Source organism: Myotis yumanensis, unplaced genomic scaffold, assembly GCF_028538775.1.
Source record: "Myotis yumanensis isolate MYYU_CA2020_CCGP unplaced genomic scaffold, mMyoYum1.0.hap1 SCAF_16, whole genome shotgun sequence".
Classification (NCBI taxonomy): domain Eukaryota; kingdom Metazoa; phylum Chordata; class Mammalia; order Chiroptera; family Vespertilionidae; genus Myotis; species Myotis yumanensis.
In genome coordinates, this window is record NW_027223767.1 from 16,441,072 (window position 1) to 16,457,712 (window position 16,641).

Consider the following 16,641-nt stretch of genomic DNA (forward strand, 5'->3'; position numbering starts at 1 on the left):
ATCACACATGCCATTCCTATTATCCTTTGGGTAACAGTTGCTCACATTTATATAGCACTTTATGTTGATAAAGCACTTTCAGATGCTGTATAGTATTACAGGCATATTATGAAATGTATCTGTAAAAATTATCCCCATTTTATAGATAAGGATATTGTGATCTTCCCTGAGTACATGACCAGGCAGTGATGGATCAATTTGAATCTAGGTCTTTGGACTCCAGGTTCCAAGGGGGGCCCTTTTCACTAATGAATGAAATCTTTTCAAGACCACTATACTTATTTATATTTAAATGTAGAGCACCTTTGAAAATCTTCTTTTTAAAAACTGCTAGAGCAAAAAGACCCAGTAATAACCTATAAGGTAAAACAACCAGCTTCAGAAGCAATGAAGTATTAATATTGTATGTATAGAAAGAAACCTTATTTAACTACTTAGCACCATGATGACTGGGGAAACATGATTATCTCATGTTTTGTTTGTTTATAAGGGACTTATCGAGACAAGCTTTCTGATGATTTCTTTTTTGTCTGATACACTGTTAAATTTATTTTTTTGCCTGGGTTTGTCCTGATTTTACATTTTACCCTTCTAGGAAGGCACTGCAGCACATGCCTCCACTGTCCCTTTCACCGGGATCTACGGATGGCTCAACTTTCCTGTCTCCCAACGTTCTGGAAGAAGTGGACAGCTTCCTCATAAGGATAACTAGGTAAAGTCAAGGTTGATGGGGTGGGATTTGTGGGAAATAGAAGGTATATATATGCTTGTTAAATTTCTAAAAATGTATAAGATCTGCATTAAAAATGTTTCCTTTTTGGTATAAATTTTATTATCTGGCAATATCACCTGACCTTAGGAATTGGGGGTAAAGAGGGAGTAGTCCTCTGATTCAGCTAGAACAGATGTCCCAAAGTACAAAGTACAAAACTTCTCAGTTCATGTACATTCCCCAGCCTGTGGCCTTACTCAGAACTGCTTACTCTATGCACAGATCTAAGAAGCCTGACTGTCTATAAAACTGGGAAAGGACACCTTGATAGTGGGGATCACTTAGGGTAGGAACATTTAGCTCTGATATAGTGACATTACTATATTAGAAAGAAAACCAGGCCCTGGGCCATCTGGATAGTTTTTAAAGTTTCTTGGTCATGTGTTTGAAAAAGGCAGAATAATGTGATGTGCAGTTAATCTAAAATAGGTTTTTGGTGCTTGAAGAAATAAACTCTTACCTCTCTTGCCAACCCAAATAATTACCCAAGCCTTTGTTTTTAAAAATATGTTTTTATTGATTTCAGAGCAAGGAAGGGAGAGGGAGAGAGAGATAGAAACATCAATGATGGCCAAAACCGGTTTGGCTCAGTGGATAGAGCATTGGCCTGCGGACTGAAAGGTCCCAGGTTCGATTCCGGTCAAGGGCATGTACCTTGGTTGTGGGCACATCCCCAGTGGGGAGTGTGCAGGAGGCAGCTGATCGATGTTTCTAACTCACTATCCCTCTCCCTTCCTCTCTGTAAAAAATCAATAAAATATATTAAAAAAAAAAAAAAAAAAGAAAGAAACATCAATGATGATGCTGAAACCGGTTTGGCTCAGTGGAGAGAGCGTCAGCCTGCGGACTCAAGGGTCCCAGGTTCGATTCCGGTCAAGGGCATGTACCTGGGTTGCGGGCACATCCCCAGTAGGAGATGTGCAGGAGGCAGCTGATCCGATGTTTCTCTCTCATCGATGTTTCTAACTCTCTATCTCTTTCCCTTCCTCTCTGTAAAAAATCAATAAGATATATTTAAAAAAAAAAAAAAAAAAAGAAACATCAATGATGAAAGGGAATCATTGATCAACTGCCTCCTGCATGCCCCACACTGGGGACTGAGCCTGCAACCTGGGCCTGTGTCCTAACCGGGAATCGAACCATGACCTCCAGGTTCACAGGTTCAATCACTAAGCCACACCGTCTGGGCTACCCAAGCCTTCTTAATAGCAGGGGCTTATTGCAGTTGCTTATTTATGTTTGATTTATTTATTTTTGATTTGTAAAGTTTGACATTAGTATTATTTAATGTTTACAGATTAAGGTTACAGAAGTGAGGATTTGATTATCTGATTCTCTGGATTGGTTTAGTTTTTCTTTCGTTTATCTTAAGGATTTTGAAAAAGTATTTCTGGTAAACGTATTGGAAGCACATGGCAGGTTGACTTTACTTCAGGTGAAATTCACATGGGGTTTGAGCTTACTTGGATTTTCTCATGTTGTTAAGAAGTGAAGTGTTTTGCTCTTTGTTTATAGCTGCTGTTCTACCCCAGATGTGGAGCTGACTCTCCTGGCTTTTGCACTAGCAAGAGGAAGTGTTGCTAAAGTGCTGAGCTCTCTGTGTACTGTCACAGACCACCTGGACACACACTATGATGCCTCGTCCCTCATCTCATCCATGGCATCAGTCAGGCAGAACCTACTCCTTAAATATGGTAAGGAGTGCCATAGGCATGATGGACAAATCATAAAACCATTGTCCATGTGGGAATTTCTGGCATATTCTTATCTTTTTGGGTAGTTTGTACACTGAGTTGTTATAGATATACCACAATTCCTAGATAAATATACCTTCTTTCACTGGGGTTGGGAGGAAGAAGGGGGATGTTGGTTTATTGATGGCAGCATCAGCAGAAGAGGATCTGAGTATCCACTAGGCTGTACTTCCAGGATTTACTGGCCTAATCACTCAGGCTTGGTAGCCATTTGGTCATAGCCATCTTTGGTGAAGTACAGGAGTGTCTCATTGTGTAGGCCAAGAAGGTTGGGAAGTTTGAGTACCTCTCACCTGCAAGAGGGAGGGAACTAGCCCTGACACAATGCAAAGGATCCTTGTCTTAGAATGCATCCCTATGATAGCTGATTGGAGGACATATATGGACATACGTACATGCCTGCCACCGCTTTCCCCTCCTGGGCAATCCATCTTACACTTTTCTATTTGCCCAGGATGGGGCCTCCTAATCCTTCTCAACAGGAAAGCCCATACAGCTACTCCCAAATGACTACAGTTGGCATGTGAGGAACAACTTACTTGCCATTCAGCCTCTTGTGTTAAAGTTTCTGTCCACAAAGTACAGATTTGATCCCATTCTCTTCAGTAATAGAGGCATTATTATGATATATCCACTATGGTATTTGTACCTTTGCCTTAATATCAGTTAATTTATTTTATGTTTAGTTTTTGAAGTCAGACAATTGATGCCTTATAAATTCAGGTTTTCTCCTAAATTTGGAAAGGTCATTTTTTGGAGGGGTGGGGGGGCCCGTAGCAGTATGGCTGGATGGGAGGGATACATAGTGTCTGGAATATACTGCTTATATTCAGATAAGCAGTCATTTGGGCAGGGAGCACTGGATAGGGAGGACTACTGAGGGGGAGGGGCAGGGAATGTTCGTTATTGGTAATGTTCTAATTCTGGATTGGGTTAGAGGTTCATGGGTATTCATTATATTATTAAAACAAAGGAAAAAGGGAAAGTTTTCAGATCATCATAGGAAATGTTGATTTTTACAATTCTTAGAACTTTAAAAATTTGTCTGGAGGTGTTTTAAAGTAATAAGACTCAAACCCCTAAGACATTATTTATATTTTTAAATGCAATCACAATAAAAAGTAATTATTGGCTCCAAAATAGTATTTTGGGAATGTTCCCACCTCCAAATATATTGAATCTATGTATTAATCTCTATCCTACAGTTTGCTTTGTTTCTGAATAGTGGTTATTCTAGAGAGCTCTTCTTAAACTCACTTAGGGAGATAAGCTGTATTTTGTCTTCTAGAAAAGCACAGAAGATGATATCAACTGTTGTCTAATATTACTTCTCTGTTTTAACTTTTTTTTAAAAAAAATATTTTTATTTCAGAGAGGAAGGAAGAGGGAGAAAGAGACAGAAACATCCATGATGAGAGAAAATCATGGATTGGCTGCCTCCCGAAAGTCCCCCCCTAGGGATCGAGCCCACAACCCGGGCATGTGCCCTTGACCGGAATCGAACCTGGGACCTTTCAGTTCGCAGGCTGACGCTCTATCCACTGAGCCAAACCGGCTAGGGCTGTTTTAACTTTTATTTATATTTTTTATTTATTTATTTATTTTTTTAATATATTTTATTGATTTTTTACAGAGAGGAAGGGAGAGAGATAGAGAGTTAGAAACATCGATGAGAGAGAAACATCGATCAGCCGCCTCCTGCACATCTCCTAGTGGGGATGTGCCCGCAACCCAGGTACATGCCCTTGACCGGAATCGAACCTGGGACCTTTCAGTCCGCAGGCCGACGCTCTATCCACTGAGCCAAACCGGTTTCGGCTGTTTTAACTTTTAATGGGTAAATTTTTAGTCAGCAATCTGGGTGGCCACAGGTACTCCCTTTCCCCTGGTGGGGATTCAGGTGATTCAGCGGCCTGTGGTGGCCTTCAGTGTGCCAGTTAGTCTCCTGCATATGTCCCCTTTCTACGGGACATATTTAAAAAATATATTTTAAATAGCTTTCATTTCCTCATAGCACTGGCTTAATGCACTCTCTCTCTTCCCTGTGATCAGGTAAGCCTCTCCAGTTGACTTTGCAGGCCTGTGATGTCAAAGGAAAAGAAGAGAAGTCGGGACCTGAAAACCTCCTTGTTGAACCATGGACGAGGGATGGTGAGTGGTGGATCTGTTTCCAGTGAATGGAAAGAACCACAGTGAGCTCACTAGAGACAGCTTTGTGAAATCGCAGGCTGGACTGAGATTTTCAGGATACGCAGTCATCACGTCACGTTGCCCTTCAGATTGACAGTGGTCCCAGAACCATTGGTGTGGCTTCTTTACTACAGCACTACAATCTGCTAGGTGTCAGTCACCTGTAAACAAAGTATTTGAGAGCCTGTGGAAAGCAAGGACTCTCTCTCTTGGAATATAAAAAGTTACCTTTTCAAAGTTCAGATTGTTCATTATGTTATCTTAAAGTTTAAGAAACTCAGTGGATCAGCAGCACTGTAGAGCTGAAAACATAATTTAAGAAGAGGGTATTTTCAGTCTGGCCAGTCTGGCATTTGATGTGTGGGAAGCAAGCCTCACTCCTTCCCTAGTGTCAGCATGATAATCACTGATGTTCTCTTCACTGTTGCGGTAGCTCTTTTCCTCATCCAGCGGGGTGTTTGTGAGTCTCTTCCTCGTCCATCTGGTTGGCCAGCCAGTTAGTCTCCTGCATATGTCCCCTTTCTAGTCATTTTTCTGCTTTGATTATTGCTAATTCAGTAAAGGAAGTGGAATGTTCTAGCAATTGTGAAAAATTGAAAGGAATTGGCCTTACTGCTTTGAATTTGGTTTGTCCTTTGCTTTCCTCACAGCAACACAGATCTCACACATTCTCTATGTCCCCTCTTCTCTGTTCTGTTTCCTGTATTCATTCTTTTAAAAAAATATTTTTATTGATTCTAGATAAGAAGGGAGAGGGATAGAGAGAATCATTGATCAGCCGCCTCCTGCATGCCTCACCCTGGGGATCGAGCCCACAACCCAGGCATGTGCCCTGACCGGAAATTGAACCGTGACCTCTTGGTTTATAGGTTGACGCTCAATCACTGAGCCGTGCTGGCCGGGCCTATATTCATTCTTAGTACCAATGAAGTAAAGACCTCTGGGAAAACGTGCTTTTCCCCGTTGCACCTCCTCTACTTGGTAGTCTTAAGCAATAGACTCTTGCAGTAGACAGTCTTCCTTCCTGAGCAGCTCAACCTCTGCAAAGACATTTTCTTCACTGCATCCATTTCCTGTGATACTGAAGGCCACCACAGGCCGCTGAATCACCTGAATCCAAGATAGGGTTGGGAGGAGGCCGTGGCAGCTCTTTTCCTTTTCCCCTCTCCCCCTCCCCCATCCAGGAAAGGCAAGACCAGACCACTCTGCCAAAGGCTCTTTGCATATTCTGTGAGTTTAAACAAATTTATAAGGACATTTATTCATTATATTATACAGAGTACTCTCGTTGTCTTAAAAATCAGTATGTGCATTTCTAACGCTATTCTAAGTTTGCAAGAACCATGTTTTTTTCTGTAGCTATCAGAAGCGTTTGCCAGCGCTATGCCTGGTCTGATTTGAATACTTTGTTATTCTCCCTGTGTCCTATCCATGTACCTCTTCTCCCTGGGATGGATGGGTTTTGTGAACTAGTAGTAGTTTGTGGATTTATTATTTTTGTTGTGTGTGTGGGATGTGAATGGTATGGGGAGGAGACTCAGTTTCTCCTGGCCGCTTGCTCAACAGCCATCACTATCTGGGTCTTGTAACTCCAGTAGGTTTTGGTCTTGCTGTACTACCAAAGCTGAACCGGAGGACACAGGTGGGACAGGGGAAAGTCCTCTCAGCCAGAACTGCTAGGTTTTGAGGAGTGATTTGTTTCTTCCTCTTAGAGGGGGGAAAGCCCTTTTCCTGGTACGCTGTAAACTCCCCAGCTGCGAGAACTATCAGGTCTGGACTAGTGCCACTTGCTGCACAGAGAGCCTGAGGACCCCAACATTGGCACTTAGAGGGCTGACTTTCCTGGGAGCCAACGCCACAGTCTGGTATTTTAAAGGAATGCAGGGTGCTGCCAATATAACTGAAGGGGTAGATTTATTAAATTCTTTAAATCTGTGATTGGTTATTTTCCCCCTTGGCATTTTAAGATTGTAAATTGAGTAAGGGTGCATGGTTTCAAAACAAATGTTGCCTTAAAATATCACAATTACACACATGAGCTGTGTTTTCTTTTGTTTTTTACCAATAAAAGGAAGCAGAAAGGTTTCATTTTACCTCCCTCCCTCCTTCTCTCCCTTTCTTCCTTCCTTCTTGTGCTTACATGTGTATTTGGTGGCAGTGTTATTTAAAAAGAGCCTGATTGCCCAGCCGATGTGGCTCAGTGGTTGAGCATCGATCTATGAACCAGGAGGTCACAGTTCAATTCCCAGTCATGGCACATGCCCAGGTTGTGGCTCAATCCCCAGTAGGGGGTGTGCAGGAGGCAGTCAGTCACTGGTTCTCTCTCATCAGTGATGTTTCTATCTCTCCCTCCTTCTCTGAAATTAATAAAAAAATAGATATTTTAAAAAATAGATAAAAAGAGCCTGATTCTTTTGACTTAAAGTATTGCTTTGGCTACTTTGAGGCTAAAAGTGCTGACTAATCAGTTAATTTCTAGGCAGTATTTCAGCCTTTACAATAGATTTGATAAGATAGAGGCATCCAGACCCTTGGGAAAGTGATAGTTCAATAATTGATGTAGTTTTTAGTATTAATTGCTTAGTGGAATTTGTGTGATTTTTATGGCTATATGGTTTCTTAAAATTGTTTGAGAATTACTATTTGATAGAACTAGATTATATAATAGCTACTCTCGGTGAATTAGTAAAGGTTTCTTTGGATTTAAATTTCTTGGTGTTGGTGACAAATTTTGCGTATTATCTTATGGAAATTTGACTTCACAAATTTTTGTTTTACTGAACTCAATATAATGAAGTAAGAAGCATGAAACTGGTTTAGTGTTTTCCTCTTGATAAGGCAGAATGGTCTAGAGCAGTGGTCGGCAAACTCATTAGTTAACAGAGCCAAATATCAACAGTACAACGATTGAAATTTCTTTTGAGAGCCAAATTTTTTAAACATAAACTATATAGGTAGGTACATTGTTATTAACTTAATTAGGGTATGCCTAAGGCTTAGGAAGAGCCACACTCAAGGGGCCAAAGAGCTGCATGTGGCTTGCAAACCGCAGTTTGCTGACCACGGGTCTAGAGCAATTCATAGTCCCAGGAAGAATGGTTGGTTAGTGCTGACTTTAGCAGATGCATTTACAGAGGTTTGAAAGAAAGGCAGCCTTGGGTGTAGCAGCAGGCAGTTTTGTGAATTATTAAAGGACTAGAGGCCCGTTGCACAAAGATTTGCACAATAGGCCTTCCTTCCCCTGGCTGCCAGCACCGGTTTTCCTCCGGCACCTGGGACCCAGGCCTTTGGTCCAGCTGCAGCAGAGAAGGCTTGGCTTCTCTGCTTGGGCTGCAGCAGCGAGGCTTGGCTTCTCCTCTCCGGCTGAAGCAACGAGGCTTGGCTTCTCTGGTTGGGCCGCAGCGAGGTTTGGCTTCTCTACTCTGGCTGCAGTGGAGAAGCCAAGCCTCTTCAGTCTTCAGTCATCTTCAGTCTTCGCTCCGCACCTGCATATGCAGATCAACCGCCATCTTTGTTGGGTTAATTTGCATACTCATCCTGATTGGCTGGTGGGCGTAATGGAGTGACAGCAATTGCATATTTCTCTTTTATTAGTGTAGATAATTAACAACACAAAGGGTAAACTGTGATCTCATACAACTATAAATTGAACACATCAAACATTTTATGTGTGTCATTAATGAGGGAACCAGTAAGATGTTACGAAAAGTTCAAAGATTTCATAAAATACACATAGACCAGTGGGAATGCTGACAGGAATCTACAAATACATACAAAAATGGTCACTACTCATAAGGAATAGTCAGCTGCATTTCCATAGAACACAGGTTTTATTTTTGTAGACAGGAGTCATTTGCGTTACTGTCATTAGTCTACAATTTACAGAATGTAAAATAGCCTGAGACCATGAAAGGTGGAGATAACACAGTGTGCTACACAGAACATCTAGGAATCTTTTTTTTCCCATTTTAAAGTCTTTCACAACAGTCTTCTAAAAGCTATCTAATCCCTCTTTCAGCCTCTAAGCCTGCTTACCTTTGTCAGGCAAGTCAAACATCAGTCATTGTTTTAGGAATGGCTCAGAAAGATGATTGATTGTCCAGTCTTTTGTCTTTTGTATGAAAGTCACAGTTTTTATAAACTTTTTTATTTCTGTATAATCTCAGAGCAGGGCTGCCAATACGATTGAGCCAATTGTACCCTGAGGAAGTTGTGCCTGGCCAGTGGTCTGATACCTAGGGGTTTGTCAGTGGGGTTGAATCTGTCCTGAGAGGAAATCTTTTCCTAATTTCCATGAAATTCCAAGATGAACTAGTTATCCCCTGCCTCAGAAAACATGGTTTGTTTTTGTTGATCTTAGTTCTTAGGGTTATAAATAAGTGTCAGTCATCCTAATTTTAGTTTTTCTTTTTTTGCAGGTTTTCTCACAGAGACTGGAAAAACCAGAGCCAGTACTATTTTTTCTACAGCAACTGAATCTGCCCTCCAAGTTACACAGATCAGAATTATGGTAACTCTTCTGTTACCTTCTTTAAGCAATATTACTACTGTTTGTAAAAATAGGGTTACAGTTCAGAGGTCCATGTCATTGTTTTTCATTGGACATTGAATGATTTTTATGTTAGGCCTGTAGCAGAGGGCAGGGACACAAAGGTGAATAGATTCTTAAGCTTGTGAATGGTGTGAATATAGGATTGAGAAAGGTAAGGAATCATTTCTTAGGATGCAGCTTTCTAACTTTTCCAGGACTTAATGTATTTGATTTCTCCTGTTCTTTCATTTGGGGCATGTTTCTTTGTCTCCCCATTTTGGCTGCCTCTCTGTATTTGTTTCTATGTATTAGGTAGATCTGTTATGTCTCCTAGTCTTGGTAGGGTGGCCTTATGTAGTAGGTGTCCTGTGGGGCCCAGTGGAAGTGTCCTTGATCACCTGAGCTAGGTGCTCTAGGAATGTCCCTTGTGTGGATTATGTGAGCTCTCCTATTGTAGTTGAGTCTTGATTGCTATTGGTCTGTCTGTGGGTGGGGTTGACCCTCAGGCTGGCTGACTATGAGGATTGACCGCAACCACAATGTATGAACTGCTGTGCAGGGGCTGACACCACGAAGTGAAATTTGTCCCAGAAAGGTCTGGTGTCTGCTGAGATCTCCCATTGAGTGTGCCACTTGTGGAGCTAATTGGGTCATGCTCTGATGTGGTCTGAAGCTACCACTGGGTTTGTTGGTTCTGGGTGTGCCTCTTGGGAGGGACTCTTGTGCAGGTCAATGTCAGACTCTGTCACTGGCCCTGAGCTACCCATTAGGAACTACAAAAGGTTCTATGGTTTGGTGGTTGCCTCTGCTGGGCCTGGGTGTGTGGGGGAGGGGCCAAGCCATGACTGAGGCCAGCTTCTCTCGGTATTGAGCCTGGGGCAGGTCAGCAAAAGGCCCAGTGCACCCTGAGACCTGGCTCCCACCTCCCAGGTGCCTGTTAGGCTCAGCCATTGAAAGAGCCTCTGGTGGTACACAAGTTCCATGAGGCAGCTTCAAGTCCCCAGGCAGATTCAGACTTGGCACCAGTGCTGGGTCTTCAGCCACTCAACCAAAGTCTCAGAGTACCCCAAGGCCAGCCATTCTCTGCTGGGGGCTGTGGACCTCTGTAGTGAGGCAGGGTCTCTGGGAGCCATCAGGTGAGGCCAGTCGAGTGCCTCAGGGTAAAACAGATTTAAGATTTGGCCATGTGGAGGGAGGTCTCTGCAGGAACAGTGACACTGGGTTAGGGTATTTGGGGGAATAAATGGCCTTTGCCCTAGAATCGCACTACTCAGTATTTTATTTTCTTTTTTTAAATATATATTTCTTTATTGATTTCAGGGAGGAATGGAGAGGGAGAGAGAGAATCATTGATCGGCTGCCTCCTGCACATCCCCCATTGGGGATCGAACCCGCAACCCAGGCATGTGCCCTTGGCCAGAATCGAACCTGGGACCCTTCAGTCCACAGGCCGATGCTCTATTCACTGAGCCAAGCCGGCTAGGGCAGTCTTTTCCTGTGCATCTCTGACACCCCTTGAAAGACTGCAGCGGGCCCAGGCTACCTGCAGCTAGCTAATTCCTCAGCAGTGCAGGAGCTTGGCAGGGTGGGGGCCACAGGGAGGTGGGAGATTGGGACTAGTAGATCTCCCATGGGGGGTGTGGCAGTGTTCAAGCTGGGGGAGGGGAGAAATGGCCCCAGAGTCACAGGTCTCAGTCTTTCTCTATGTGTCTCTGACCTGAGTCTTCCCAGACCTCCTCAGGAGCTTTCCAAGGAAGACTGCAGTGGGCCCAGGCTGCCCACAACTAGCTGATTCCTTGGCAGGGTGTGAGCTTGGCAGGGCAGGGCCACAGGGAGTTGGGAAGGTGGGGCCAGTAGATCTCCCTAGGGAAGATGGTGTCTGTGGGCAGTGTGGGAGAAGGACTCAGCACAGAGACAATGGCAGCTGTCCCTCTAGCCCTCTCCCCAAGGCCATACAACTCAGTCTCTCCCTGAATAACTCCGGTTTGCTCTGAGCAGTCATCCTTTCACTGGATGAGTACCCGAGAATGAAATTTTGTACGCTGGCCCTGTAAGAGGGACCCTGGGTTTCTAGCAGACTCCCTGCTGATTTTCATATCCAGTTGTTACGGAGCTCCTCTTCCTGGCTCTGTACTCTGGGCTGGGGAGCCCAGCTTGGGGTTGAGACCCCTTGATCCTCAGGGGAGATCTTTGCAGCTGAGATATTCCTCCGGATTCTCAACTGCCATGTGTGGGTGCAGGGCCAGTCCTTTTTGAATCTCTGTCCTTCCTACCAGTTGCATTGTAGCATTTTCTCTGTGTCCTTAGTTATAAGACTTCTGTTCAGTTAGTCCTCAGTTGGTTATTCAGGTTGATTGTTTTATACTTTAGTTGTAATTCCAATTTGTTTCTGGGAGAAGGTAACTTCACTTACTCTGCCGCCATCTTGGATCTCCTAGGACTTAATGTATTTGAAAGATCATTTTGTTGGTTTGATTTTGTTTGAAGCTATTTGAATTTAACCATGTTACTTGGAAAGAAAACAGCCACAGAACTTTGCCCTTCTGCTGTACTTTATCTAGATCTCTGTTTCCAGGTTCGACGTGGCGGCATTGGTGCCCAGTGTGGGTTGATATTTGCCTATAACTCATCTTCCGATAAATTTCATGCAGAAGAACACTTCAAAAGGTTTGAAAAATATGACAAATGGAAACTTAAGGAATTCAGGCAATTTGTAAAGAGCAGGTAAGGAACAGAATAAAAATCTAATAAGATTGTATACATTCTTTTATTGGTGAAATATGCTTTCTTGTCCTTATAGAAAATGTGCCACTACCCACCCTCAGTGGTCATGAGCATTCATTGCTTCTAACAGCATATGTGAAGATGTGTATTTTAATTTGTTCACAGACTCTTAAGTTGGTCCCCAGGCACACACATTTTCAAGATGTCTGGATAATAGTACACACCTGAATTGTGGGCCACCTGAGCTCTTCAGTCTTATTTAGCTACTTGGAAATTTACCATACCCCAACCTCCCTCCTTCTAGCCATGCTTTTATTGAAAATATTTATTAAGCACCTACTATGTGCTAGGCCTGTTGCTAGGCACTGAAGATACTATAATCAGCAAATTGACAGTTGCTGCTCTGAGGAGCTTCCTGTTTAGCTCAGAAGCAAAGGATAAAACTGGTAGTATCACAATTCTATGAAAAAGGTAGAAGAAGGTAGAGTGTTCTGGGAGCACACAGTAGAGCACCTGACCTGGTTAGGGAAGGCTTCCTGTAGGAAATGTTTATGTTAAGAACTAAAGGATGAGTTACAGTTAATTAGCCACTTGAAGAAGTGGAAGGAGAATGTCCTGAACAAAGATAAGAGCAGATTTGAGAACTCAGAAGTGAAGTATGGCATATTCAAGGACCGACAGGCCCCACACTGTGAGGTGGAGAATGGTCAGCGATGAACCTGGAGAGCTAGGAAGAGGCCAGGTCATTAAAGGTCTTTTTGCTTTTGTTTCAGGGTTTGGACTTTATCCTTAAAGCAGTGGGAGGGGTGGGTGGGGCAGGGAGTGGGTAGTGTGTGCTGTTGAGGGAATCTAAGAATTAGATCAGGTGTGTGTTTTAGAAGTACACACCTGCAGTGTGGATTGGAGGAGAGCAAGCATGGAAGCAGGATGAAATGGAAGAGGCTGTCACTGTCACCAGAAGGCCAGAGGTGTGGGTGATCTCAACTAGAGCAGCAAGAGCAGCAATGGAGAGATGTGGACTGGTTTAAGAGACAACTAGAAGTTAATAGCAATAGGACCTGTTGAGTTACTGAATGTAGAGCAGGAGGGGGAAGAAAGCTTAGGCATCAATGAGTTCTAGGGTCTTGGCTTGGGAAGATGGGAGCATTGGTAGAATCTTTCTATGAAAGAGAAAATACCTCGGGGAAAATAGGTTTGTGGTGGAAGATGGTGTGCTTAGTTTTGGTCCTTTTGAATTTGATATTTTAGGAAGCCTTTGATATATTTGATAGCTAGCTGGATAAATAGGTTAGGAGCCTGGAAGAGACATTTGTGCTGAAAGTACAAATACGATAGACATTTAAATGATAACTTTAAACGAATTAGAAGAGGTCATTCTGGAAGTGTATGGGGGCTAGGAAGAGAAGCAACCTTAGGTCAACATGCTGAGACCCACCAGCATTTAAGGGGCAATAGAGGGAAGGAGACGAGAAAACAGCCGGACAAGCAGGAAAGCTAAGCATGTGTCATCATGAAGCCAGGTTGAGAGAAGTAGGGAGTGGGCAATGGTGCGGAATGTTACCCAGGAAACAGTAAGATCAAGTCTAGGAGTGGACCTATTGAATTTAGTTGCAGAGGTCATTGAGCAGTGTTGCCCCCTTGTTACTAGTTGCAAGTTCAAAATCATGAAGCTGAACCCCAGGCTTGCTGTTTTTGCTACTATATATCACAGGTAATGGGGTGCTGGAGTTAACAGAAGCCTTTATCATCCAGTACTGTATTACTAAGCTTTAATGTACAGATGAATCACCAAGAATTATGTGAAAATGTGGATTTTAAATCAGTAGATCTGGGTGCGGCCCAATACTTTTATTTCTGATAAGCTCCCAGGTGACTCTGATGCTCCCATCCACAGACCACTTTCTGAATAGCAAGAATCTGGAAAAACTCCCTCTCTTTGCTGAATTTCCTTTGGTAGTATCCCTAAAAATGGTCATTCAGCCTCTAGAATACTCCTTTAAAAAAAAAAAATATATATATATAGACATTTAAATGATAACTTTAAAATAGAAGTACACACCTGTGTAAATATATATATATATATTTTTTAATATTTTATTGATTTTTTACAGAGAGGAAGGGAGAGGGATAGAGAGTTAGAAACATCGATCAGCTGCCTCCTGCATATCCCCCACTGGGGATGTGCCTGCAACCAAGGTACATGCCCTTGACTGGAATCAAACCAGGGACCCTTGAGTCTTCAGGCCGACGCTCTATCCACTGAGCCAAACCAGTCAGGGCAATATTTTTATTGATTTCAGAGAGAAAGGGAGAGGGAGAGAGAGATAGAAGCATCAATGATGAGAGAAAATCATTGATCAGCTGTCTCCTGCATGCCCCCTACTAGGGATCAAGACTGCAACCCACGCATGTACCCTTGACCGGAATTGAACCTGTGACCTTTCAGTCCACAGGTTGATGCTCTATCCACTGAGCCAAACCAGCTAGGGCAGAATACTTTTAATGATAGAGAATTCACTACACTACAGTAATTGGAATATGTTTAGTTGAAATCTACTTTTATGATTTCAACTCAGTGGTCTTAATTCTGCCCTCTTAATAAAAATGATCAAATTTTCCTCACTCCTAAAATCTCCCTATATTCTCTTTTTTTCAAAGATATTTTTCTTTTAGAATAGTAATTAGAGATTATAGTTGTTTTTAAGTAGCCATGTCTCACTCTTGGGGCATATTAAACTAGGTCTTTTTTCCTTAACCTGCTTGTCAAACAAGATCTTTCACTTCTTATATAGGATGACTTATTTTAACCTCAATATAGGCCTGTTTGCTACTCCCTTGCTGATTTTACCTCTGGGTTCAGCCTGAACTACTTTGGAATCCTGATTTGGTTGGCCTACATATTATTAGTGCCTTTCCAGTTTGGAAGTCAAAACTTTAATGTACATGCATCTATCTTTTTGCTTTTTTTTTTCTCTGTCCAGACAATGGTCAGTCAGCTCCAGGACCATCTGTTTGGTTGCTGTGTACACTTAACTACTAATACTCAGCTTGCTTCTCTCCACCTTGCCTGCTGTGTGGTGTAGTGAGAAAGGTTGCTTCTCTCTGCTCTTTGACACCCTGCCACCTCGCTGTATCTCAAAGATTTCCTTGAGCCTTCCAAAGAGTAAATTAAAAAATCCTCAAACACATAATATTGATGAAACAGGATTTTGGGCAAAGACAAAATACCAGCTATCCCATTGGTTTTAGGACTAACTATATTGTGAAAGCTTTATGCTAAGAAGGATTTATGTTAAAAGAGAGAACATTTTTTTCTCTGTGTTACAGAACCAACTCTGGATCCTTTGTGTTTTCCCTCTTGCTGTAAATCCTGTGCTTGCTTCTTCTGTCCATAAAGGATATTCATGCGATGCTAACTTGTTAGCTATATCACAAGCTACGTAGTCTGAAGTTAGAACTATTACTTGAAAAGACTGCCTTTTCTTTGTCTTGGTTATTTAATTCCTGAAAGGAGTACCATTCAAGTGTCTGGTTTTTATTTTATTTTTAAAATATATTTGTATTGATTTTAGAGAGGAAGAAAGAGGCAGAGAGAGAGAAACATCAGTGATGAGAGAGAATCATTGATTGGCTGCCTCCTGCATACCCCCAATTGGGTATCTAGCTCAAAACCCGGGCATTTGCCCTGACCAGGAATCGAACCATGACCTCCTGGTTCATAGGTCGGTGCTCAACCACTAAGCCAGGCCATCTGGTTTTTAAAAAGAAGTGGCATACAATTGTGCTTCTTCAGCCTCCAGGGTGCACTGCTTTCCTGGAAGGACTTCTTAAGGAACAGGAGGAAATGCTGAGGCTTCTGCAGGCTGAAGTTTTCCATGTTTGGAGCTCGAGGACCTGGAGGCTGCCCAGCTTTTACCCTTCAGTTGTTGCTAGTGGCCCAAGCCTCGGGCTGCTCAGACATACAGTAGCCAGGGAAACAAAACTGAACCTGCCTCCCATTTGGTTCTTTCCACAAACACACACCAGCTGTTGCATTGTACCCTACTCCTGAGTAGCTCATCTAAGATGCCTTGACTTCATGTCTCATTCTTCAGATAAACCAGTTATCTAGAGAAGCAAACGTTCTTTTTAGTTCTCAGATTACATTTGGGACTGATAATAATTCCCATTTCACGGATGAGAAGGTTTGAGAAATGGGGTGGAAATTACCACAAACTATCTTATATGTTAATTGACAGGCCATATGTACAAGTTAAATGACACTTACATGGTGTCTTATTCATTGAACCCTTGAGAGGTTTAGGAATATGAAAATGTTTGTGATTGCCTTGTGTTTATAGGATCGGTTGCTCACCTGATGATCTTGGAGAGGATGATCCTATTGGCTGGTTTGAGCTGGAAGAAGAGTGGGATGAAGCAGAGATCAAGCTGCAGCAGTGCAGAGTTGCCAGAGTAAGCATTATTGAGTTGTGGCCTTCATGTATTGGCCCACTCCCCTCCTTTTATTCTGTATTTGTCAAGTGGTTATTGTGTATCAGCCATGTGCCAGCACTGGAACCCATGTGGTGAATCAGACATGATTATGACCCTCAAAGAGTTTATAGTCTAGTGAAGCGGTTCTCAACCTGTGGGTCACAACCCCTTTGGGAGTCAAATGACCCTTTCACAGG

At 42.7% G+C, this 16,641-nt stretch overlaps 1 protein-coding gene and 1 pseudogene across 2 annotated transcripts in view; both read left to right on the forward strand.

Moving 5' to 3' along the window:
• Positions 1-16,641, forward strand: part of ZZEF1 (zinc finger ZZ-type and EF-hand domain containing 1) — a 118,888-nt gene that overhangs the window by 25,264 nt on the left and 76,983 nt on the right. For both annotated transcript variants that reach the window (XM_070393125.1, XM_070393126.1), the window contains exons 7-12: positions 596-712; positions 2,288-2,466; positions 4,579-4,677; positions 9,135-9,226; positions 11,823-11,971; positions 16,312-16,423. In XM_070393125.1, coding sequence (XP_070249226.1) covers positions 596-712; positions 2,288-2,466; positions 4,579-4,677; positions 9,135-9,226; positions 11,823-11,971; positions 16,312-16,423 — 748 coding nt within the window. The remainder of the gene's footprint in view (positions 1-595; positions 713-2,287; positions 2,467-4,578; positions 4,678-9,134; positions 9,227-11,822; positions 11,972-16,311; positions 16,424-16,641) is intronic.
• On the forward strand, positions 4,704-5,821 carry LOC138994520 (etoposide-induced protein 2.4 homolog; annotated as a pseudogene).